The 24,128-nt window shown below is 53.6% G+C and overlaps 1 protein-coding gene and 2 long non-coding RNA genes across 5 annotated transcripts; 2 read left to right on the top strand and 1 right to left on the bottom strand.

Annotated features, from left to right (window-relative positions):
• Positions 1 to 2,031: 2,031 nt before the first annotated feature.
• Positions 2,032 to 14,823, bottom strand: Pofut2 (protein O-fucosyltransferase 2). 2 transcript variants are annotated; one of them, XM_005070720.4, is made up of 9 exons: positions 14,636 to 14,818; positions 13,145 to 13,395; positions 11,364 to 11,508; positions 10,407 to 10,517; positions 6,266 to 6,332; positions 5,069 to 5,194; positions 3,786 to 3,966; positions 3,538 to 3,661; positions 2,032 to 3,035 (listed from the first exon to the last, which is right to left on the bottom strand). In XM_005070720.4, exons 1-9 carry the CDS (start codon positions 14,764 to 14,766, stop codon positions 2,882 to 2,884), a joined length of 1,290 nt encoding a protein of 429 aa, XP_005070777.1. In that variant the 5' UTR covers positions 14,767 to 14,818; the 3' UTR covers positions 2,032 to 2,881. The 2 variants fall into 2 exon arrangements, 1 of the variants encoding a protein (XP_005070777.1); XR_002382860.2 differs by having other exon boundaries at positions 2,899 to 3,035; positions 3,538 to 3,656; positions 14,636 to 14,823.
• A 198-nt stretch (positions 14,824 to 15,021) lies between these two features.
• LOC121134317 lies at positions 15,022 to 17,136 on the top strand. 2 transcript variants are annotated; one of them, XR_005871396.1, is made up of 3 exons: positions 15,022 to 15,525; positions 16,616 to 16,820; positions 16,938 to 17,136. It is a non-coding gene; the product is annotated as an uncharacterized LOC121134317 (long non-coding RNA). The 2 variants fall into 2 exon arrangements; XR_005871397.1 differs by having other exon boundaries at positions 15,022 to 15,435.
• Positions 17,137 to 19,106: 1,970 nt separating this feature from the next.
• LOC121134318 lies at positions 19,107 to 23,046 on the top strand. Its single transcript, XR_005871398.1, has 2 exons — positions 19,107 to 22,366; positions 22,463 to 23,046. It is a non-coding gene; the product is annotated as an uncharacterized LOC121134318 (long non-coding RNA).
• Positions 23,047 to 24,128: the final 1,082 nt, after the last annotated feature.

A 24,128-nucleotide genomic window follows, 5' to 3' on the forward strand; every position in this document is an offset into this window, starting at 1 on the left:
ACAGCTCCTCAGGGGCCATGGAGCCACAGTCCCAGATGCTCTGGGCAGTGTGTGTGTCTGATTTATAGTCTTAGGTGTCCCAATTAGCTGCTGCCTTGGAACAAATTGCCCTGTGGTTTCACCAAGGCTGGCCACTTGTCATCTGCATGGTCTCTGCACAGAGACCCCGAGCAGGCTGGTCTATGCTGTGGTGCCTGCTTGGATGGCACTGCTGGGACTGGTGCATTGTGGGTTCCTCCGTTTGTCTGCCATGTCCTACTGTTCAGGGCAGACTCCAGGTGTGGCTCCAGGTGGCACCAAAGGCCATGTGTCCCCGTTGTTCTTTCTGACCACTGGCCTTTCTCTCATCTTGTGACTTATGAGTAGAACTCAGTTTCCCAGGTCCAACTTATCCTCAGCATTGTCCTATTTACTTGGGGTGGGAAGCCTTGCCTCCTGCTGCATGTGGGTTACAGTGTACTAGGATTATTTTCTCTCCAGGCAGTGGATTTTGTGGTCGCAGGGCCGAGGTCATCAAATGCTGGGTACATGGTCAGTGCCTGGAGACTGCTGCTGGATTACAGATAGCTTAGGGCACAGGCTCCCAGACACAGTACAGGTTCAGAAGTCACAGAGTCCACAAAGGACCCCCTAACCTGACTGATGCAGGTAACAGCTCGGGCCAGTATGGCTGTTGTGTTCATCTTGCCACATCTGAGAGCAAGGGAACATGGATGGTGGGCGACTTGTAAGCTGTCACAGCTGGCTCACTAAAAATATACACAGCAAGTTGTATAAAACGTGAGGACTGAGTACAGACTAGTGCCCAGCGTGACATGTCTGTGTGTCCAGCCCATGTGATGGCAGAGAGGACACCAGCCAAGCCTGCCTTGTTAGTGTCATCTGTACCAGTGGGACCTGGAGGCCAGGCTCCACTGTTAGGAAGTCACTGGCAAAAGGGGCACTCTGGCAGTGACAGCTGGGGCAGAGGGGGCTGTGGCCTGTACCTTGGCACAAGCAGCCACGGCAGTTCACATACATCTGAGTTGCAAGTATTAGTATCCCCAGTCCCAATAAAACAACCCTGACCCAAATGGCCCTATCAGCTCTCAACTGTGAACTTCTGGCCCTGGGGACTCTTGGACATGGCTGTCTCCCAGGTCTTCTGGTTAACTGGCTTTAGAACTGTCCCTGTTGCCACCTAACTTTGTATAGACCTGAGCTGCAGGTTCATCAATATTCCTGTGACACATGGCTGTCACAGCAACCAGTTAGGCTACCAGTAGACTGGTTCAAAGCCTCACAAGGCTGCCCAGCTTTGCCCAGAGATGCTGCTGCCGAAAGCACCAGGAATTGCTGTGTCCCCTGGCTCAGAAACTGAAAAATTCCATTGTTCTTCGCTTAAATCAGCTGATACACCCATGTTTGATGCAGGCCACGCGGAGCCTTCGCTGCTTCCCATCAGAGCCCCGTGTGGGCGGCTTAGATCCTTACCACATGGTACACGGTCCTTACACCACCCTCATATGACCTGGCCCAGCACAGCACTCCATTGCCCCAGCTTGAGCCCCTAGGTTCTTGTCACTGGCTGTCACTATAGAGCAGGAGGCTGTTCTTTCTTTGCTGCAGCTGCCACTGTTTCCATCTGATGAACTAGCCACTCTCTAGAAAGCATAAATCCCAGGAAGGCCATACTGCCCTCTCCCTGGAGTTCAGAAGATGGGTCTCCAGATTTCCTAGAGTTGGAGAATGCTTCCTCCAAACCCCTATCAGACGGACAGTCCAACAGAGAGCCAGGTTGTAGTGGACAGTGACAAGGTTGTGCTGGTCCCCATGGCCAGAACCAAACCCCAGGCTCCAGGACACACTGCTCTGTCCTGTCACACCTGACTAGTTTGCCTTCTGCAGATCCAACAAGGGTCTATGCTGCACACAGGCCAGGTGACACGCACGAGTCCTCATTCCTCCAAAAGGCACAATTGTAGTCTACACGGCACAGCTCCTGGCCTAAAAGAGCAAAGCACTTAAAAGGCACCTTTCCACGATTACAGCTTTCTTGAAAAAGTATTTTATTAATACACTTGGATGTACAAACGGGAAAGAATAAATACGTGATTCCACCTGATCAGCCGAGTGAACCATAGGACCTTGTCTGTGCTCAGGGTCTACCTTGGTGCTTGGGAAGGAGACCTGGGCAGCAGCTGAGTGGGGGCTGCTCAGTGCACAGGCCTGGGGAGGGGTATGCTGATGAGTACCAGGTCCAGGACCTGGGAGTGCCCTGGCCAAGGCTGTGCTGACTCCGCCTCCCATGGTACAGCAAGAGGCCTGGGAAAGGGTTTCATAAAGCGGTGGTGTGTCTCAGATGTGGCCTTTCAAAGGTCAACGAGCCTGGGGACCCACATGAGGTGAGGGAGTCACGGGCAACTCAAGGGCTGTCCCCAGGTTCCCAGCGTCCTGGTGAGAACAGTGCCTGAGCCATCCACGTCAGGAGGAAATTAGCTGGGGCACCACGCAGGTAGAGGGTGAGGCAAAGCCTGGCATCTGCTCACACTGGACATGTGCGAGACACCCTCAGTAGACAGAGTTACACCAGCACCTCAGGATCCACACCTGAGGATGTTGCCACTCACTGGCCATCCTCAGCTTGCTCAGGAAAGTGGTTGGAAGGCCTGTCAGGACTGACATATTTCTCACACTTCTGGACTAGCACACATGTGACATCTGTGATGGGGACATGGGTTCTCAAGTCCCGATAGAAGACACGTTTGTGAATCCTGAAGGTGACAGAGCCTGGACACAGGCAGATGTCAGCCCATGAACAGGAAGGAACACACACTTTAGGTGTGCTGCTCCCTCTGGGACCCTGTGACCGAGTGAATGGCAGGTGGTGGAGAGGTGGCCCTTAGTATGCAATCTTCCAGTGTGTGGGCTGCTCACACGCTTTCTCCTGGTCTCCACAAAACCGGTTGTATGTTGTCTTGGGGTCCAACCCCAAGATCTCTCTCTCTTCATGAATCCGAAAAGAGAATGTGGAAACTGAGGTACCAATAAAAAACCTGCAGAGTAATGAGAGGTTAGCTGAGGCCAGCAATGGATTTATTACACACACACGCACACACACACACACACACACACACACACGCACACACGCACACACGCACGCACACACACACACAAGCACGCATGCGGCTCTGACACCTCAGCGCTGGCACCTTCATGGGTCATGGCATGCTTTAGCACCCACTCTGCCTTGCAGACACCCCATTCTCTCCACTACAGATGCTAGACCTCCACCTGGCTACACAACAGACACCAAGGACAGACAGGAGCAGAAGAGGTCTGTGTACACCATGGACAGTGTGTGCGTGGAAGACCTGAAGAGTCCACACCCTCTCTTCACAGCAGCCCAAGGAGACTGGCCTGGGCGTTACAGTTTAGAGAGCAAAACGGGGCTGGAGAAGGTGATCGGCCACAGCCACCTGCTCAACTGCTGAGTACTGGGGTGACAGGACCTCAGAAAGGAACCAGAGCCCCCTCGGCAGCAAGGGGGACAGGCACCTGGCATGCGCGCAGATCCACTGATCAATGATGGCGACACCTCCGTCTTTGTACAGCTCCAGCTCCTCCCACGTGGGCTCATACCTCACCATTTCTGGTAGCAGCTTCCTCAGTTCTTCCTGCTCTGCGAAGCAAAGGAGAGGCTGCTGGCCCTCCAGAAGGGACAGGTGCACCGTTGAATGCCTACACCTGCCCGACATTCAACCAGGGGAAGAGGCCCAACAAAGTCTAGACTTAGAACTGCCTACCCTTCCTGATGGCGTCTGTGGCCACGAACACCTTGTCCAACCGGTGAGTCTTCATGAGGCTGCGGATCTTCTTCACGGCGCCCTCCAGGCTGGGCACGTCCTCCCTGTGGCCCCAGATGAAGTCCTTTCTTCTCAGGTGAACTCCGAGATAGGGGCCACCAAGCGCTGAGCCCAGTTTGACCTACAAATGACAGGGATGTGGGGAAAAGATGCGGAGAGCTCTCCTGGGTGTCTTGGGAGGTGGAGGGACAACCGTGTCCTTGAAAGTATCCCTCTGGCCTAACTGAGTCTCATACAGTCTCCTGGGGGAAATGAGCGTCTCAATAAGAAGACCACAAAGGAATCAATCATCACAGATAAAAGTCGTGACTGAAATAAAAATAGTAACTAAACCACTAGAAAAAATGAAAAAAGCTATTTGATACTTTGTTCTAGCAAGACCATGCCAGCACAGAACAAACAGGTACAGTGGAGTTCTAACATCCAGTGACCAGAGGAGGTACCCCGATGCCAGCGAAGGAAAGACACACAGGAAACCAGCACTGAGGGGAAAGAAGTACACACACAGCAAGTGACCAAAGGACTGAGGAGCTCTGGGCAGGTGCAGGCCTGCTTCCTTTCTGCTGGGCAGAGGCCATAGGAAATGCTGACGATTCTTCCTTTGAGCCTACTTCTGTGTAGTCGGGTCCCCTGTCATGTGTGCGCCGATCCCCTACCCCACCCCATTCCTGCTTTTCCTTTATTTTTTTTTTTTTTTTGTTTTTTGTTTGTTCATTTTCAAGTCAGGGTTTCTCTGTAGCTTTGGAGCCTCTCCTGGAACTCTAGGCTGGCCTTGAACTCACAGAGATCCACCTGACTCTGCCTCCCAAGTGCTGGGATTAAAGGCGTGCGCCACCACCGCCCAGCCCCTACCCCCGCTTTTAAATATTTTTACTTTTGAGACAGGGTTTCTCTACATAGCCCAGCCACAGCCTTCCTCTTTCCATCTCTGAAGACTGGGGTCACAGGCATGTGTCACCATGCTGGGCAGAATCTGCAGACTTACAAAAAAAAAAAGAAATCCTATTTTATGTCAACAATAATGTCCCCACTTCAATAAAGAGAAATCTGTATGAGGCATGTATAACTGCATCAAGACAAGGACTCAGAGGAGGCCCCCAGCCCTCCCGAAGGTCAGATGACGTGTGTCACTCATGTCTGGAATGAAATAGCCACAGGACACACATGCTGGCTTAAGAGTTTAGCCCGTCCCCAGGTCCTTCTCAGCCACGAGCAGCAAGTACCTTCATCTTCGTCCAGTCTTCTTCCAGGGCTATCTTATCGGCGGCATCCGTGGAGTTGAGGTGCTGGCTCCTGAACTCGTCTCCCACGGCCCGCAAGTGCTTTGCAAACACCATGCTGCGCCGGGTCTGCGCGAACAGGGCTGAGCTGAGTGGCACGTGGCCTTCGGACGAATGAGCAGTCACAACCTCACCATCTCCCACCTGCCCCTCCTATCGTGGGCCGCCACTGGCAAGGCTCCTCAGCCCTCCCAGCTGGGTCCTTATCTGTCTCTTGCGGCCTGCACCACCGCCAGCTACGGGGCCTCTGGTTAATCCCTTAGCATTCAGGCAGCAGTGGTGTCACTCACAGAGATGGGGACAGGCCCATGGAGGGCCACTTCAGGAAGGGCCCCCTGCCACAGCCAGCCCCAGAGCTGGGCCTGTCTAGGCTGTGCAAGACTGGCCTGCACTATCTGCTCTTGGCCAGCAAAGCCATGCATCTTTGTCACCTCAGTGTCTGCCCGGCTCCTAGCTCACCTCAGTGTCTGCCCGGCTCCTGGCTCACCTCAGTGTCTGCCCGGCTCCTGGCTCACCTCAGTGTCTGCCCGGCTCCTGGCTCACCTCAGTGTCTGCCCGGCTCCTGACTCACCTCAGTGTCTGCCCGGCTCCTGGCTCACCTCAGTGTCTGCCCGGCTCCTGGCTTTACACTTTGCCTGATTCAAGCTTCATTTTTCCTAAACTGAACTGAACTGGATGATTGTGTCTCTGTGACAAACCAAATGATTTGGGAGCAGGGTGACACCTGCTCAGGTCAGCCAGTGTTCTCAAAATCATCTAGGCAACCACCTCCAAGCAGAGATGGTTCATGGTGTTAGGACTCGCTGCACGAAATGTCCCCTTTCCCCACCAAAGGAGACGTGGCATGAGTGACACCACCCGCAGGTGTGGAGAGGACAACTCGAAGCCGCTTGTCACCTGTGGCAAGACCGTTATGTTTACGGTACGGAGCACTGCACACTCAGCAGAGCACCCAAGGCTCCGCCCATCTGTGAGTCACTCAGTACCACAGCAGGCCCTGCAGTGACAGCAGACAGCTCCCTGTGGGGTGGAGAAAGCCCACTGGGCACAGCCCAAGGCTTCAGTCAGCAAGGCTGAAAGTTACTGGTGACTTCAGTTTTCAAAACATGACTACATGCGGAGCCGCCATGAGGTACTCACATCCCAGTACTCTCTGCCTCCATAGTGGTCATGGAGCAGGTTTTCGGCTCGGTCCAACATCACAGACCTGCGGTTAAATAAGAGAGAAAAGAAAGGCTTCAACAATTCAGAGGTAAAATGTTTATATTTGTACTTTCCAAGAATACCAAAAGGGAAAGAAAGCTTTGAGCCCCAACAGCGCAAGTCTGTGCAAGTCCTGGGAGCATCCGCCAAGGCCTTGCAGAGCTGTGACTAGCGGGAAGAGGACAGGAAGGAACAAGGACATTAGCAGAAAACCCAGGGGTGCACTAAAAGAACACACTGGTGGAGTCTGGTGGGTGTGCCAAAGATCTGTCACCCAGGGGAGCAGGGTACGTGGCTGTGGCACAAGAACATGCTTGCTCCTGTTACAAAGGAAGTCACCTCACTCAAGGAAGAGGCCACCCAGTGGGTCTGCATGTCTCAAGTATCATCTCTCTGATGAGACTGGAAGTGAGCCTGTCATCAGAGCCTTTCCTCTCGCCCCAGATTTCAGCTGTAGGGAAAACATGGAAACTGAAACCCTACAGTGGAGCCCAGAAGACTTGATGACACTGAGATGACACAGGCTGGAAGAGAAACCCAGAAGCCTTTCCACAACAGGCTGACACATTGAACTGTGCGCAAAAACAGAAATCTTACAGAGAAAATAAGGGTAAAACATTTAAACTTGGGGCTTTGTAGACTAACGTTTCAAAGGATTGCCAGTCAGAAACACAAACAGGCAGACCAGACTCTTTATCCTCGGTCTCCATGTGATAGAGTCTGTACATGGACCGGCTTTGTACCAATGGCTCAAATGACCTCCATGAAAAGTGCACCTCCATGAGGCTGGAGAGAGGGTTCAAGATGAAGAGCATGTCTGCTCTTCCAGGACCCAGGTTCAATTCCCAGCACCCACAAGGCAGCTCACAACCATCTGTAACTCCAGGGATTCTGACATCCTCACACAGACACACATGCAGGCAGAACACCGATGCATATAAAATACAAATATTTTTTTAAAAAGAAGGAAAAAAGCGCACCTACCACAGCTATTTCACTGTGGGCACAGCCCTACATTTCTACTTCCTCAGTGTGTGCACAAAGGATTCTCTACAAAAATGCTCCAGTCTGCAGCAGCTCAGACCTGGAGCCCAGACGGGCTCATTCCATGAACTCACTTCCATCATCAATGCAGAGGCTGAAACTGTGGGGACGGCCATGTGTCCTAACAATGCCCAAGGTGCTCCGCTAAGCGAAGGAATGAACAGGGAGCCCTGTGGAATGCCTAGAGGGCATCCACCTTTGTTTACGATGCAGCCACACATGCAACCGGGAGTCTGGCGGAAGGACATGTCTAAAGGGAAGTGGGAAAGTCAGTGACTGCCTCTGACTTTCAGACATCATTGTCTTCTAATCATAAAATAGACAGTGACGCATGTGCTGTTACAAGCACAGCGAGACAAACTGGTCAAAAGGACATGGCCCCTACATTTCGAGGGGCTTCCCAAGAGGCCTGGTTAGCATCATTCCCCCACATACATCCCTGCCTACTTCCTGGTACATGTCTGACACTGGCCTCACTGACATGGAGCCTAGTGTTTCACAGCCTAATGATATTCTGTTGTTGAGTGAGCAGCACAGTCTTAGCTGAGTCGTGTTTGAGCTTGAACACATCCCTAGCTGTCCATCACTGAAGGGCCATGCTTGGGGTTGCCATGGAGGCCTTTGGCAGGCGTGAGGACAAGCAGTGCTACTGAGAGGATGGATGGACGGATTTGCTGTGTCACAGATCTGTGATCTACAAGCTTAAGCCAAGCCGTCGGCAATGTGGCCCGATTCTCCTGCCGGGGCAGTGCCGGTCAGCTACCTGTCTCTCTGTGGTGGGGACCCGGGGTGGGGCACACCTACTCTGTGCAAAGCTGCCTGTGCTCACATCCCCGTGGGCTGCTGCCTGTGCCTGCTGATTCAGGAGTAGTCGCTATTATGGATAGTCTCTTCCTGATGGAATCTGCTGTGCCTTCTCTGTACACCATCCCCTCAGGTTTTAGTGGGCACTGACTGAACTTCTAGATTTTATAATAATTTAATTGGCCAGTATTTTCTATACCTTTCTGTCCTCTGACAGCTCACAGCTCTCCTGCCCAGGGGGCCACTGGGCAGGAGTTGGGTGTTCTGACACTGGAGTTGGGTGTTCTGACACTGCAGTTGGGTGTTCTGACACTGCAGTTGGGTGTTCTGACACTGGAGTTGGGTGTTCTGACACTGGAGTTGGGTGTTCTGACACTGCAGTTGGGTGTTCTGACACTGGAGATGGGTGTTCTGACACAGGAGTTGGGTGTTCTGACACTGCAGTTGGGTGTTCTGACACTGGAGTTGGGTGTTCTGACACTGCAGTTGGGTGTTCTGACACTGGAGTTGGGTGTTCTGACACTGCAGTTGGGTGTTCTGACATAGGAGTTGGGTGTTCTGACACTGGAGTTGGGTGTTCTGACACTGGAGTTAGGTGTTCTGACACTGGAGTTGGGTGTTCTGACACTGGAGTTAGGTGTTCTGACACTGGAGTTGGGTGTTCTGACACTGGAGTTGGGTGTTCTGACACTGGAGTTGGGTGTTCTGACACTGGAGTTGGGTGTTCTGACACAGGAGTTGGGTGTTCTGACACTGGAGTTAGGTGTTCTGACACTGGAGTTGGGTGTTCTGACACTGGAGTTAGGTGTTCTAACACTGGAGTTGGGTGTTCTGACACTGCAGTTGGGTGTTCTGACACTGGAGTTGGGTGTTCTGACACAGGAGTTGGGTGTTCTGACACAGGAGTTGGGTGTTCTGACACTGGAGTGGGCAGGCGTGTCTTACCCCCTCTGCCCACACAGCACCCCCCCCCACACTGCTCCCAAATCACAGCTCGTCTACTCTCAGTGCCCTCTAGGCTCAGCTCCATTCCAGCCCCTCAACACGAGAGAAAAAACTGACCACAGCATCATGTGTCTCACAGGGGCAGAACTGTTTGGTCTTTGCAAACCCATGCACTAGAATACACAGGACATGGTCCTGAGAGAGTCTAAAAGCTGAACCCCACCAGCGAGGACACAAAGGCCAGGTCCCTCCACCCCACTGGATTTTCTTCTCCCGTGGGTGAGCACCTGCTTCTGTATGTAACCAGAGCCAGTCACAACATGCTCAACGGTGGCAGGGAAGCTGCAGTGTCCAGGCCTTCTGCAGCTGGCTGCTATGACCAGGCCATGGCTAAGCAGTGTACTCTGTGGACAGAATCAGGGCCAATGGCTCCAGAGGTCTGGGAGGTGACACGGAGACTAAAAGCAGGAGTGTGGCCTAGAGTGTCCCAATTAGCATGATGCTGAGCTAGCTGCTGGAGACACTGAAGAAATGAAGGACAGATAGGGCTTGTGACTTCAAGGGTACCTGCAGCACATCCCTGGGACATGGCCCTCGGGCGCTTCCTCCCAGATGTGAGGACACGAACCTCACAGGCTCCTAAGCCTGCTCTACCCCATTCCTGGGTGGCCCCCTTCCTTCTGCCTATTACCAAGGGGAGTAGGAACAGCTGCCCTCACCTACTGCAATCTCCTGGTTCCAGAAACAGGGTGTGCTTTATGACCCCAGCCGGCAGGAGAGCAAGGACTAAACCAGCACGAGGCACTACTTCCAAAGCCCCAGTGCTCAAGCCCAGGAGATGCCCAGTGCCCAGCCCCGCCACCTCCTCTGGGCACACACCACCTCTTCACAGAGCCCCATCCACACTCCAGCCAGCCTAGGATCCGCATGGCACCTCAAAGAGGGACGCAGAAGGAAGCCACGAGTGTGTCCTGCCTCCAACAGCCACAGCCGCCACTCAGGGCACAGGAGGGGGATGACAGTGTCAGGGTAAAGTGGCTTCACTGAGCAAGGACGTCAGCCGAGTGCAGACCATGCTCTCACACCCACAGTGCCAGCGCACAGGAGGAAACCCGGGCTGGATTCTCTCTGGGGGTCTCCTCCAGGCCCCCACCCCACTGCCAGCCTAGTCCCACTGATGTGGAAGTGGGCACCCCACACACTGCCGGAGTGCAGGGAGGGGGCCTGGTGAGGTGTTGGGATCGTGACGGACAAAGCCATCGCGGCCGAAGGGCGGGGCACTTACCGAGCAGATGTGTTTTTTAAGAGCACAGGTGCGATGATGGAAGCTGACCCCTGGACCGACAGGCAGGAAACATTCAGACCCCGCGTTTCTTCATAGCCCCAAAACCAGCCTCTGGAAAACAGAGCCCAGCCCGCCTGTCAGCCCGTGTGCTCTCCCCAGGAACAGATAGGGGCGTGCACATGCAGGAACACAGTCTCGCTTGCCCGGGGGCTCACAGGCTAGCACTATCGACAACTATGAGAAAGCCGGGCAGTGATGGCACACGCCTTTAATCCCAGCACTCGGGAGGCAGAGGCAGGCGGATCTCTGTGAGTTCGAGACCTGCCTGGTCTACAAGAGCTAGTTCCAGGGCAACTTCCAAAGCCACACAGGGCAACACTATCTCAAAACAAACAAACAAACAAAAAACAAACAAACAGGAGGAGGAGGAAACCCACAGAACTCAACATTTCCCAGTCGTGGACAGAGATGGGCAGTGGAGGTGACAGAAGCCACCCCTCAGCCAGACAGTCATGCTCTCCAAATAACTCCCCTTCTAAGAGGACTCCAGCATGTCACACGTGGAGGGTGCTAAGTGACAGCCAGGACTTTGGGGCTAAGACCACCTTTCCCTTGCTAGGCTCGGTGAGGGGAGCTGGGCATGGTGCATGACAGTAAGATTGGTACTTCAGAGGCGAAGACAGGAAGATCTGGAGTCAAAGAGCACGCTGGGGAACACAGTGAGACCCGTCTTGAATACAGAAGAACCAGGGAGATAGAGTTCAAGAGGCTGAGGGTCTAATTAGTTTGCGCTGAACCCTAGGTACCACAAAAAGTACCATAAAAAAAAGCCCGGGTATCTGAGTGAGACGCTTTAAAGACTAACAGCATGAGGGGATTTACACGGAAATGTGCGAGAGCTCAGGGGCCGCCCCTCAGGGCCGTCTCTGGGAACCCCGTGGGCGTGCCCAGTGCTACCTGTGGTACTCGTGCTTGTCCTGTGAGTAGAGCAGAGGGTCGATGCAGGGCCGCTCGTCCACCTTCTCCTCCCAGGCGCCCTCCTTCCAGCCCTCAGCATAACCTTGCAGGACGTACACCTGGTCGATGAAGGGCCCGCCCGACTCTGAAAGAGACCCCAGAGAACGTGCCACACAGCAGGACCGCAGTCACGTGCGCAACTGTGCACCACACACGGGTGGCCTTCCCGATTTAGTTAAGGCCTCCTTAGACCACAGAGGCTTGGGAAAGCTTCCAGAGCAGACAGCGGAACCAATAGCCCGAGCATAGGGGCCGGAAGGCCAGAGGGGAACTCACTGAGGTCTCCTTGACCTCTCTCTGTCATCTGCTTCTCCCCACTGTCCCCTAGCACCCTGGGGCAGGCCTACCTTCACCCCTCCCCTGCTGCTGCTCGTGCTATTCCCCCAGCACATACTGACCCGACCCCTCAAGACCCCCAGCATGTCCCATCACCCCGTCTACTTCACCGGGAAGGTTTGTGTGTTCCCCCCCCCCGCCCACCGTTACCACCGTCACTTTGCCAGAACCACCTGCCATATCCAAAGTACCAATGAAAGTTAGTTTTAGAAGACGACCCCAGTTATGGCAAGTCTCAAAAAGTCAATTTCTGTGTCTTCAGATTCACCCTGCCTGAGGCCTCCATGTGGCTGACTGACCCAAGGCCCAAGCTAAAGCGGTTCCCCTCACATTGATCATGCGTGGCTTTATTCTGGTAGTCCCCCACCCATGGCACAATCACCGTCTTCCCTATGGGCCTCCCCAGACCTACTCCAGCTGGAGGGAGGGAGGTCCGGTGGCAAGGAGAATCAGCCCTATGCCTCCAGATGTCACACTACATGGCAGGGGTCCCACAGTGAGAAATCCACGGGCCATACCCCACAGAGAGGCATGAGCAGCTTCTCCAGGCACCTGAGACTGAGGCTCAAGCAAAAAGATCGGGCTATCTTAGCTGAGTCTGGCACCCTAGAAACTCAACCCCAGCTCTTACTTTGTGGGACCCACAAGCAAGTTTGGGAGCTGGGTTAGGAAAGGGTATATTCTAAACATGAATTTACTTTGTGTCTTCAGCCTGAATGAAAAAGAAAAAGTACTGCTTGTGTTCCCGTGTTCCCAGGACTGACATGTTTGATAGTGATTCCATGTGGGGAAGAGAACCACATCCTGGGAATGTATCCTCCTGAGGCAGCAGTTCTGAGCGACAGGCAGAGGCCATGGAAGAGTAAGGATCTGATGTACACCACTGGTACCAGCCAGGTTTTAAATGAGCCCCTCCTTCCCGGAACCTCCAGTGCAGCAGAAGAAAGGATTTGTCTTCCAACCAAAGCCACAGTCAACTCTACACACTTCTGTATCCAGGAAAGCCTGACGCCTCTCGAAAAGTAGAAGGAGGGGTATTAGGGGTAGTCAAGTGAGAGGTTTGTTCACAGATCCCTCACCAACCCTGGTGCAAGACACACACACACACACACACACACACACAAGCACGCACACACGTGCACGCACGCAAGCACACATACATGTGCAAACACCACAGCAAGGGGGGGCAGGAGGGGGGTGATGCGTTTCTGCTGCTTTCTCATCAGTGCTCTGACCACACCTGCCATGGCTGCTCAGACCTGCTTCCCTAGAGGAAACCCGGAATCAAGCGCTACAGCCGGGCTAAGTGGGAAGCACCAGTCAGGCTGGGCCAGGACACCCGCCGTCCATGTCAGAAAAGCCTCCCAGCCTGCTGCCCGCCTCACCTGCAATGAACTGCTCATACTCAATGACTGGGATGTTTTTATTGAGACTCGGGAGATCAAAGAACTCGGACCAGGGGATCCGGATCTGATGGATATCAGGGCTTTGCCAGTGGTACAGACGGCCCCATGGGGGCAGGACAAGCACCCACTCCTCAGTCTTCAGCAGTGTTTTCAGCAAGGATGCCACTCGGATATAGACATCCCTGCGGAGATTGAAGCCTTCTGGGGGGTTGACATCATATAGAAGGTACCTGAGCAGGGGGCAAGACACAGACCTTGAGTTGTGAGGACACAGCACCCATTTCCAGCTTGCAGAGAGGGTAGTTACTACGTGACAATGACCTGCAGAGCTCACGGGTGCCAACAGCAGACAAGCACTGCCTGGCGATTTGGAATACCAGTGGAACCTCGGAGGATCTGTGCGGTAGCCATTTCCATGCTGCCTAGCCCAAAGACCCCTCCATACTCTCTGAACAATTACTGAAACCCCCAACGGGCTGTTGTTTATTCAGGGATGTCAGACCTTTTTTTTTTTGGTTTATCGAGACAGGGTTTCTCTGTATTGTTTTGGAGGCTATCGGTCCAGCCCAGCCTCGAACTCACAGAGATCCGCCTGCCTCTGCCTCCCGAGTGCTGGGATTAAAGGCGTGCGCCACCACCGCCCGGAGGGATGTCAGACCTTTGACAGTGTTATCATCAGTAAATATGGTGGGCTTCATCCATAGCAATCCTGAGATGTGTGTGGCCAATGGGCAAAGGTTGGACACGTCTAGTTTAGGAACTGAATCTATTGACAGTTTCTGTGTGGAAGCTAACGCTAGAATTACTCATCCATTCACTTAAAAATAACAACAACCTCATATTAACAAAGATTATTTTAAAAGAAAAAAGCGAGCATCTTCAAAATAAAAAGAGTGGCGAGGATAGGAAGCAATGCTTTTCATTTTGGAAAATCTATTTGGGGTCTGGTCGTACCTGGGTTCTCAGGTCTGTTTTTTGCATTAATCCCACTGGTTGGTTGGCCGGTGGAAAAACTCTACAGTACACTAATGATACTTGAGAACGTCAAACAGTGATGGAGGTTCTAAAACTTTAGGCCCTCGCCAAAGCAAAATTCAATCCGGGACGCACACCGTCACTGGCTTTGCTTGCACCAAATTCCTGGTTTGCTCTCCAGTTTGGGGACTATCGGCCGCGGACGAAGCCCACAGAAACTTCTGTCCTACCGCTGGGGTCAAAATGGGCCTCGGGACAGGACGCCTGAGCGGGGCAGCTAACGTAGCCAGAGCCGGACTCCACCTACGCTCCTGGACCTTCTGGTAGAAACCTCTCGGAGTAGTCGGCCAGCTCAGACCCTTACCAAGGCCAGGACGACCTTCGCCGAACAAGCTTCGCCCATGAAGTCTGCGTGCGCAGCCCCGGCCCCGCCGCCCCGCCCCACTGCTGACCCTGTCCCGGATGCCCGGCCCGGGATGGCGCGGACACGCTTACCGTCTGCGGGACGCCACCCCCGACAGGATGTCCGCCGCCGACTGGCCAGGCCAGAACTCCTCTCCTGAAGCCGAGGCCGGCCGCCAGAATGCCGCTGCCAGCAGCAGGCAGACGACGCTGAGCGCCGCCATGGCCCCGGCGGCCACGCACTTCCGGCTACCGTGCTCCCTACCCCCACCCCGTCCTTCAGCTCCGGAAGCTCGCCGGTCTGTCCGGCGGAGCGCGTCTCCAGTATCTACGGCAACGCGGCGAGGCCCACCACGCGCACGCGCCTCGCGTCGTCCCGGGGTGGGTGGGGATGTGGGCGTGGCGGGGAGGGTGTGGCCTCGGGAGGGGCGGGGCTCGAGCGCTGTGCGGCTTCCCGCGCAGACCCTAGGTTCCGCCTTTGGATGCTGTCTTCTCGCTCTTGCTGAGCTGCACTGCGGCGACCGGGCCGGGCTGAGTCGCAGGGTCAGCATCACGCGGGGCGCAGGATGACCCAAGAGCGGGGAGAGCTCGCTTGGGTCTCACCAGGCATTGCATTCCGATCGCCGGGTGTAGTACCGTCCGGTTGTACGGGGTGTGGGCGGAGCTGGCTGTAGGCCAGTAGGTGAGCGACCTTCCGAGGCAAGCAGGAGGAACGAGCACTGGCCTCCTGGAGAGGGGACGGTCGGCACCCCCGAGAGCGCTCTCCGTTCCGCATAGGGCTCTAGCTCTGGGCGCGCGGAGTAGCTTTGGAGTCGGAAGACCGGGAATGATGGTTGTGGTGAGGTGACAGCTCTGAGCTTTCCTGGAAATGCCTGACTCTGTGGCTTTGCTGTGTAAGCTGCATCCCCGTGGAAGTATCGCGAACCAAGTGTGATTAAGTTGAGCTGCATCAAAAAGTAAAACCTAGCCCTTGAAAGGCAGAGGTAGGAAAATGAAAAGACAGAGACTGGGAAAAAAAACATTTAGAATATAATAATTACCTAACAGAGGACTTGTGTCCAGTCGTAGAAAGATCTTTAAAGTTCGGTAGTACCTCAAGAAGATATAAATGACCCGATGCGGGGGTTGGGCAAGAGAAGAAAAAAGAAACAGGACACACACGATGGTCATGGGGAAGGCTGGTTCATATACATAAGTCTTGGAGAAGTGGCCATTAAAAAGGGGTGACAACATGATGAGCTTGTGATACCCCTCAGTGAAGTTGTGGGACAATGGTAGGAGTGGAATGTGGCATATCACTCTGAAATCAGCATGACAGTTTCTGTTCCATCCTGGCTGACCCTGGTTGAACTTGTCCCAAGAGCTGTAGTGTGGGAGGTCCAGTGGGGCTGGGGCGATTCCCCGGATCATTCCAAAAGGAAGCGCCAAGTGGCTACCTGTGTTGAGCATCCAATGGGGTCATCCCTTCAGAAATCTGCAGCAGCTCCCAAGGCAGAGAGGGTGGAGTGTAGGATGGTCTTCCTGGTGTTTCCTGGAGTTAGGGGCGGGGCTGTGGACCTGGGAAGGATTAGGAGGTGTGGCCTTATTGAAGAAGGTGTGTCATTGGGGGCGGGCTTTGAGGTTTCAAAAGCCCTTGGCATTCAAATTGGCTGTGTCTCTGCTTCCCTTTTTGTGGATGAGATGTGAGCTCTCCACTACTGCTCCTGAACCACCATGCGTTCCTGCCTGCTGCCCTCCTCCCTGCCGCGACAGTCATGGAATCACACACGGTGAAACCAGCAGTCCCAAACACACTCATTCTTTTATAACTTTCCTCCTTCACGGTGTCTTATCACAGCCAAAGGAAAGTAACTATTTGTGCTTTTTGGTTGTGAGCCTAGCCTTTAATGTCTGAGCCATCTTCTCTAGCCCATTTCGATACTATTTAAATGTATTTCTAGTAGGACTTGGTGTGAGGAAGTTAAGAGGACCAATCTGGCCTGAATTGAATTTGAATGTGTGGACTTTGTTTTGCTTTAAATACTTTCCTTGCTGTTTTTGTAAACTGAGAGGGGCTTTTATTTCTCTTCCTAGACTAAGAGGCCAAGAACTTGAAGGCTCTGCCGAGGAGCAGCTGCTTCTGGGGACAGATACTACCCTGAGGATCTGAATTGGGGTTGTGGGACACACTCTCCTGCTGCCTGGCACTGGCATGTTAGGAATGACCCACATGGGAGTCAGTCTTTCCTAAGAGCCACAAAAGTGCCTCCAAACCAAGACTCAAGCCTGGCTGACCACGGTAGGTAAGCAGGGCAGAGTGACAATGGCCCTGCCTCTAATACTCGGGGATCCTGGCTCTCTGGGTCCACCAAGGACCCATTCCCATTCACAGTGGAGTCCTCCATTCTTACAACAGGTGCCTCTTGAGACCCCTTGTGAAAAATAGCCTTGTGCCTGCAGCCTGGATGCCCTGACCCCCACATCACCACCACCAAAGCCAGAGTCCACTCCAAAGTCCCGTGATTCTGGGGCAGCCGGTCTGGCCCTGCCTTCCCCATTCGGGGGGCTCCATGTTCCTGTGCCTGTTTCTACCCAGAACAGAGGAGGCGTGCAGAGGCTCTCCATGTTGGTGTATGCCTCTGTTTCCCCTCTTTCTTTATGCTCCCAGCCTCCTTTGCCTCAGGGAGTTGGTTTTTGTGCCCTGTGGATTATTATGCCCTTAAGAAATTTGAGTTATCATTAAGACAGAAAGTCCAGGTGTTGCAGGGGAGACTGAGGCTGCCTTTCAAGTTCTTAGTCTCGTGGATACAAGTTTTACAAAGGATCTGGAAGAAGCCTGAGAACGATTTTTATTGGGGTTTGAGAGAAAAATAACAGGGTAGGTAAGCTTAAAATCTCTGCGGCTGCCCAGAGGAGGGAGAGGAGAAGAGGAAGAGAAATCTGTGTCTTCTCCTGTGGAGGTTGGCAGAGAAGCTGCGTGCTGGGGATGTGGTTGGGGCTACAGAAGGGGGGTGGAGGGTAGGGTGGGGGCAGGGTCTTGTGGAGAACATGCTTAGACTTCTGACGGGAATTGAAAAAGAGGCTTAGTCCTGAGCCATGAATCTGAATTTGGAGGTCATCCCATTCCAAGCTGTTGTGTCCCAAGGCAAAGGACTACATTAGGGACTCGTGGTTAGAGACAGGAAAAAGCACTCCCGATACTGGGAGCAGGCCAGTGAGCTGAGGAAGGACTCAGAAAGCCCTGGGTCATAAGGCCTGTGCTGGCTGGCAGAGCATTTTATTATTTAGTGGTTGATGGGGGAGGGCCAGGCCCATTGTGGGTGGGGCTATCCCCACACCCATTCTTATTTCTATAAGAAAGCAGGCTAAGCAAGCCAGTGAGCAGCACCCTCCATGGCCTCTGCATCAGCTCCTGCATCCAGGTTCCTGTCCTGTTTGAGTTCCCGTCCTGACTTCCTTCAGTGATGAACAGTGATAGGGAAGTATAAACCAAACAAACCTTTCCTCCCCAAGTTACTTTTGGTCACGGCGTTTCATCAGCGCAATAGTAATCCCAAGACAAGGCGATGACCCTTTATGGGACACTTACATAGGCCCCTCCCTGTCAATCCGCCAGTCCCATTTGTATCTCTCCCTTTCCTGTGTTTCTTTTTCTCACACATGCTCAGTGCCTTAGGTGAAGGCTGGGTGAGGAAGGGTATCCCCTTCCACCTGCAGACTAGCTGTTTTCATATGGGAACCTTAGTGGTTTAGTATCTAGTCCTTACCCCCATTGTGGGGGGACTAGAGATATTCTCAACCGAACACCCTTGAGGTCTGGGTTCCACCCCAGGGCTGCATGAGACAGGGTGTGGTAGAGCATGTGGAGCAAGCGCTTTGGAGATTGAGGCAGGAGGATAAGAAGTTCAGGGTCACCCTTGGCTGTATAATGAGTTACAGGCCAGCCTGGGACGGAGGAAGAGCTGGAAGCAGCTTCCCTTTATGCCTGTGTGCTGGCCGTGGTAACTTCAGGATGCCTGGAGAGCAGGGAGCTCACTGCAATATTGCTGTGACTCAGCGATGCGACCACAAGAGGGCAGAAGAGGCCTTCTCGGGAAGCTTCCGCGGCTATCCAGGGAGCGTTGGGAAACACTTGTGGGCCTCACCGGCACAGAGGAAAGAGTGGGTGGTCAGACCAGGGCTGAGTCCAGAGCTGGATAAAAGGGGTCCAGGCCACCCAGGCCTAGAGGACCCCAAAAACAGGCCTTGGTCCTCCATGCAGCTGGCACCTGTAAGGACAGGACTAAGAGCTTCACCACAGAGGGAGGGATGCCCTGCTTGGCCCTCAGCCTAGCCAAGTACATCTTGTAGGTCACAGGGCCACACTTAGAAATGCCCAAAGTTTCACATGCCCTCTGGGACTCCAGGCCTCATCTGTCTTCCGCAGACGTCAGAAGTGTCAGTAGGAGCACCCCATTCTCCCCACTCCAGGGAACAGAACCCTGAGGTGGGGAACACATAGAAACAGGTCCTAGCCCTGCTGCCCCCAGCAGCAACAAGGTCCTCTTTTGGAACATACTGACCCCTGTGGAAGCTGGGGCTCTACAGTGCGGGGTGGGGGGGTGACTCCAGTCAGGGAACAAATGGGGAGAGACACAGAAAGAGGCCGGCCGCCTGCTGGGCTTGGGAACAGCCATGCAGTCATGTTACCATGTTGAAGCCATGTGCCCAGACACCTGAGAGGAACTCTATGAGTGGGCTGAAAGGTATGCAGTAGGAGCCAAATTGGTAGCTGCCCGGGGCCAACCACAAGAAGTTAAGGGCAAAGGGGAAGGAAGGCATCTTAGGGACTTATTGTGACACTTTTAGAGACCACGGCACCGTTATGAAGCAGGCCAAGGGTTGAACTGCTGCCCCTGGAAGACAGGGAAGCTCTTCTCCCAGCCTCTAGGGGAGCCCGTGGGAGCAATGACTGGCTGCAGACCAGGAGTCCAGATGCAGGGGGCTGGCGTCTGGGGGCATAGACACGATAGACACGCACGTACCAGCCCTGCTTCTCTGTTTATCGAGTCAGTTACAAGGATCCACAGATTGATGTTTGGGGCCTTCGTGTGGAATCCCACCCCCTCACTCGTAACTCCAGGGTAATAAAATCCTGGCTTTGTCCCTGGAAATGTGCTGGGAGGTGACTGCTTAATGAGTCACTGGCAGGGCAGGGAGTTCCGGTTTTTGTATCTATGGCTACAGGCCATGCTCAGAAGGATTTCTCAAAGGAGCTTAGGACTGCATGCCAAGGGAGCCCTCAGAGATGGCCCAGTGTGCTCTGCAGTGAGGAGGGGCCCATGGAACCCGGCCATCGGATGCCCCAGGTGTGACCACACGTGAGGTTCCCTGGGGGGGGGGGTCAAGGTACAGCAAGGAATTTGGCTCTTGTGCTACAGGGTAGCAACATGCCGAATTCCTCTCTTATTAACAGTTAAGTCCATGGACCCAGGGCTACCCCTGAACTTGGGGCTCCCCCCGTATCCTGAGGGCCTCTGCCTCAGCACAGCCGGAGCAAGCTGTGAGACAGTGTTCCCCACAGAGGAAATCTAGCCCTCCCGTGGGTACTATCCAGGAGCTAGAGTGTGGAGAACATTCTCCTTGCTCAGGCTGTGAGGACCCACCCCACAGGCCTATCTGGGATCCAAACATTGGCAAATGTCACCAAGTGCGTAAGTCATTTTATTTAAACAGGCAGCTTGCTGTGTTTGGAGGACTGGACTCAAGACCTGTCTTCACCCCCTCGATGGCAATGTGGGGAGATGCAGACTGGCAGGGTGACTTCCTCAGAATGAGGCATAGCAGAGTTTTTCTGGTTCATAAGGAGCCTCTAGCTCCACGGTAGAATCACGGTTTTGTGCAACCCGGGCCTCCATAGCTGGAGGCTGCAGGCCTAGCAGAGACTGCAGAGCCTGGAGCAAGATGCCAAGTTCCTCTCTCTGAGCGATCTAGGAATGGGGGATGGGGGTGGGCTGTAGAGGTAGCACAGGGGAACACAAACACAGGAAGACGTTCGTGTCCCAGTGTCCCCAGAGTTCCAGAGCCAACACAAGCTGTAGACAACTCAGAATTCATGCCTGCCTTGGGGACTCAGCGTTGGTCCAGCGTGTCACTAGGATCTCAGCATCATCTAAGCAAGAACTTCCCAACCTCACAGAGCTGAGCATGAAACAGACTGTGGATGGAGAGATGGGGTATTTGTCTGTGTTCTGTGGGCAGACGCTGTGGAGCCCTCGGTAGAAGCCACGGGACTGACAGCAGGCACTGACGGTGGCAGGGTGGAGCTCCAGGGACTCATGTCCAGAGCGAGCTGTCCACCTGGGTTTGAAACCTTAATCCTGTCTGTAGCCTCCCCCATGGCAGGGCTTGGCTCAGAGACCACTCCGTGCCACATGGACCTGACTTGATGTTGTCTGCTGATGCTGGACCAGTGTAAGCCTAAGCCGATGTGGTCCCTCAAACATGGCCAGCTTCCAGCCTTGGCAGCAGCTTTGTCTTACCCAGAATGCAGACTTGTGCGCGTGGTGTGTGTGTGTGTATATGTATGTGTGTGTGTTAGAGATTCCCATGTCCTTCATTTACTCTTAGAGCTGTGCGAGGCCGGTTCTATGTTCTCTTTCAAGTACAGCCAGCGTCACAACATTTATTAGAAAACTTGTTTTTTTTTTTATTGTTGTTTGCTTTCTTTGAGGTAGTGTCTCCTGTATCCCAAGCTGGTCTCCAACTCCTTATGTAGCTGAGCATGACCTTGAATTTCTCATCCTCCGGCCTCTACCTCTGGTGGGCTGGGATTACAGGGGCGTGCCACCACACCCAGTTTATGCGATATTGGACGAACCTAGGGCCTTGTGCATGCTAGGCAGATGCTCTACCAACTGAGCCATACCCCCCAGTACTGTTGACATAACAGCGAAGAAAGAATTGAACAACTGGGGCTGGAGCGATGGCTCAGAGGTTAAGAGCACTGGCTGCTCTTCCAGAGGTCCCCAGTTCAGTTCCCAGCACCCACATGGTGGCTCACAACCATCTGTAATGAGATCTGGTGCCCTCTTCTGGTCTCCAGGCATCCACACAGACCCAATACTATATACACAATAAGTAAATTAATTAATTAAAAAAAGAATTGAACAGCTGGAAAAGACAAGAGAAAGGCAGCGTAACCGTTTCATACATTAGGGATGGGAGACGCCTAAGGCTGGATGTCCGCTAAGCAGATCCTGGCTTGGGTATTTTATAGGACCCCTGGGTTCTCCCCTTTCTCCTGTTGGTCCTGTTTAGATACCCACCCCCATGCCTTCCTGATGCCTTTCCTCCAAATGTGTTCTGGGAACAAGCAGCAGCCATCTCCGGAAACCTACCTCCACTTTCCTAGTCTACCCGAGTCCCTCTAAATCCACCTTACAGCGCGAGCACGTGCCATCCTCAGCTCACGGTGGGGTCCCCTGTGCCCTTGGCTCTGTGTCTGGTCTCAGTGTTCACCCACAGGCCTCTGTGGCCTCCTGCATGGTGACACAGGACAGGAGCTGCATGGCAAGTCCCTTCTGCCCTTTCAGCCTTCTCTGAAAATCTCCCACCTTTCCCCTCCCTTCTAGAATCAGCTATGGAGTCTCAAACCTGTTCTCCCGGGAGTTGTTGACCCTTGGGGACGACTGGGATGTTGTCTTTGAGTGTTCAGAAGTGACTCCATGTTGCCCCTCACTTAGGTCTTTGGTTCTGTCTTTCATGCCGGATCTGCCCACGTCACGGTCACGTTGTCTCCATAGCAGAGATTATTCCTGAGTTAGGTGCCTTGCGTGTAAAATCTCCCAACCTGGCAACCTAAGGGTAAAGCTCTGATGATTTTCTCCGTCCCCCTTGATGTTAGACAGCTTTCCTGTTTCTGTTTTGTTGTTAATTTCTCTACTCAACTTTCCCTGAAAGGTGAAACTACAAACAAGTGCGATCTTCCCCTGAGCGCTAGACTGAGCAGCGGCTCTGGTGCCTGGTGTTCTAGAGGGTGCCGTTCCTCCAGGCCTGAGCTGGTGATGCACAGGGACCTCTGCAAAGCAGGCCTCCGCAGTGAACACTAGACGGGCCCAACATCCCCCTGAGACTCATGGGAAGGGAGCAGCCTTTGCTTCCACTGATGGATAGCCAGAGTGCCGTTAGGGCTCAGCCTGAATGGATGATGCCAACTCTTCCAGGGATCATAGCAGAGCTGAGGCTAACACTGGGCTTTGGCCATCCTCATGGGTCCCCCATCCATAACTAGGATATTAGGCAGGGTTCTTGAGAGGAACTTAGTGGATAAAACATACAGACCCAGACATACACACACACACACACACACCATGCACAGTTCTACATTCTCTGTGTGTGTGTGTGTGTGTGTGTGTATGTGTGTGTGTTTGTGTACGTACCTCTGGCCTTCACACATGCATATACATACACCTGCACACATGTATAAGACTGCATACACCACCCACCTTATACACAATAAAATTAATTTTAAAATAAAATGTAAAGTTACATGTTTAAGGGTTTTTTTTTGTGTGTATGTGTGTGTGTTTCTGGCCTCAAAGGGACCTTAGCACAAGATTGTCTCATATGGGCAATATTTCCTAAGGGTTTAGAAGCAAAACTCCAAGGCAAGAACACAGAATACAAGTTCACAACATGATGAGATATAGGTTAAATGCAGAACACTGAAATACCAAGATCACAGCAGGGTGTCAAGGAACCAGGCAGAGCTGACACTACTGTAGGGTGGCCATGTCTGTGCCTTAAGGGCAAGAGAACGTACTGAGATAAGGGCTCGGTCTAGAATGTTCTAAAGCTGAAAGGCAAACAGCCAGAGAAGGGAGAGAAATGAAGTCTGGGGCCTCTAATGCTGTTTCCCCTACCCCACCTCTTTCTCCATTTCCCAATCCTTCCTTCCCTCCCTCCCTCCCTCCCTCCCTCCCTCCCTCCCTTCCTCCCTCCCTCCCTCCCTCCCTCCTTCCCTCCCTCCCTTCCTCCCTCCCTCCCTCCCTCCCTCCCTCAGTATGTGGGCATGCACTGCTCAGGAAGGTAGCTTCATGAGAAGCTGTCAGAACATACATCCAGGGACAGCAGATGAGCTGCCTGGAGGGCAGGAGGCAGAGTGTGCTAGCCTGGGCCACCACTTAGTTTGAAGGTACACAGAGGTCTGAAATAACCAAGCCTTGTTAGCCCAAACTGGGGCTGGAATCCAGACTTTGACACCTTGTAGGGGAGAGGTCTGTGCCCAGGTGCCCAGAAGGATCTGTTGGGAGTTTGGGCCATAGAGCAGTGTGGTCCCCGGCCCCTCCCTCTGCACTGCAGCACCAGGTCTGGGAGAGATTTCCCACAGCTGGGGTTCCGGGATGCGCAAGCAGTTCCCAGGGATGGAATGTCAATTCATCATCTAACTGGCGGGCTCCGCAGACTGCAGCTTTCTATCTTGGACTTCGAGAAGCCCAGGGCAGGAGACAGGCTCCCAGCTTAGCAAACACAGGGCAGGTGGCCGGGGCTGGCCCGTGCCTGGAGCTGCGTCACCCCCACTGCCCTCCCGCTCCCAGTATCTCTCCCCACCTGGTGCCCTGGGGTC

Source organism: Mesocricetus auratus, unplaced genomic scaffold (assembly GCF_017639785.1).
Source record: "Mesocricetus auratus isolate SY011 unplaced genomic scaffold, BCM_Maur_2.0 Super-Scaffold_100027, whole genome shotgun sequence".
In the NCBI taxonomy this organism is placed as follows: domain Eukaryota; kingdom Metazoa; phylum Chordata; class Mammalia; order Rodentia; family Cricetidae; genus Mesocricetus; species Mesocricetus auratus.

What these genes read in the sequence shown, in the direction of transcription:
- Pofut2 (XM_005070720.4), bottom strand. Translation starts at nt 14,766, where the DNA reads ATGGCGGCGCTCAGCGTCGTCTGCCTGCTGCTGGCAGCGGCATTCTGG. An exon ending in GACAAGCACGAGTACCACAG is followed by an intron (nt 10,518 to 11,363) that starts GTAGCACTGGGC and finishes TCTGTTTTCCAG; the next exon opens with AGGCTGGTTTTGGGGCTATG. An exon ending in TTAAAAAACACATCTGCTCG is followed by an intron (nt 6,333 to 10,406) that starts GTAAGTGCCCCG and finishes ATTTAACCGCAG; the next exon opens with GTCTGTGATGTTGGACCGAG.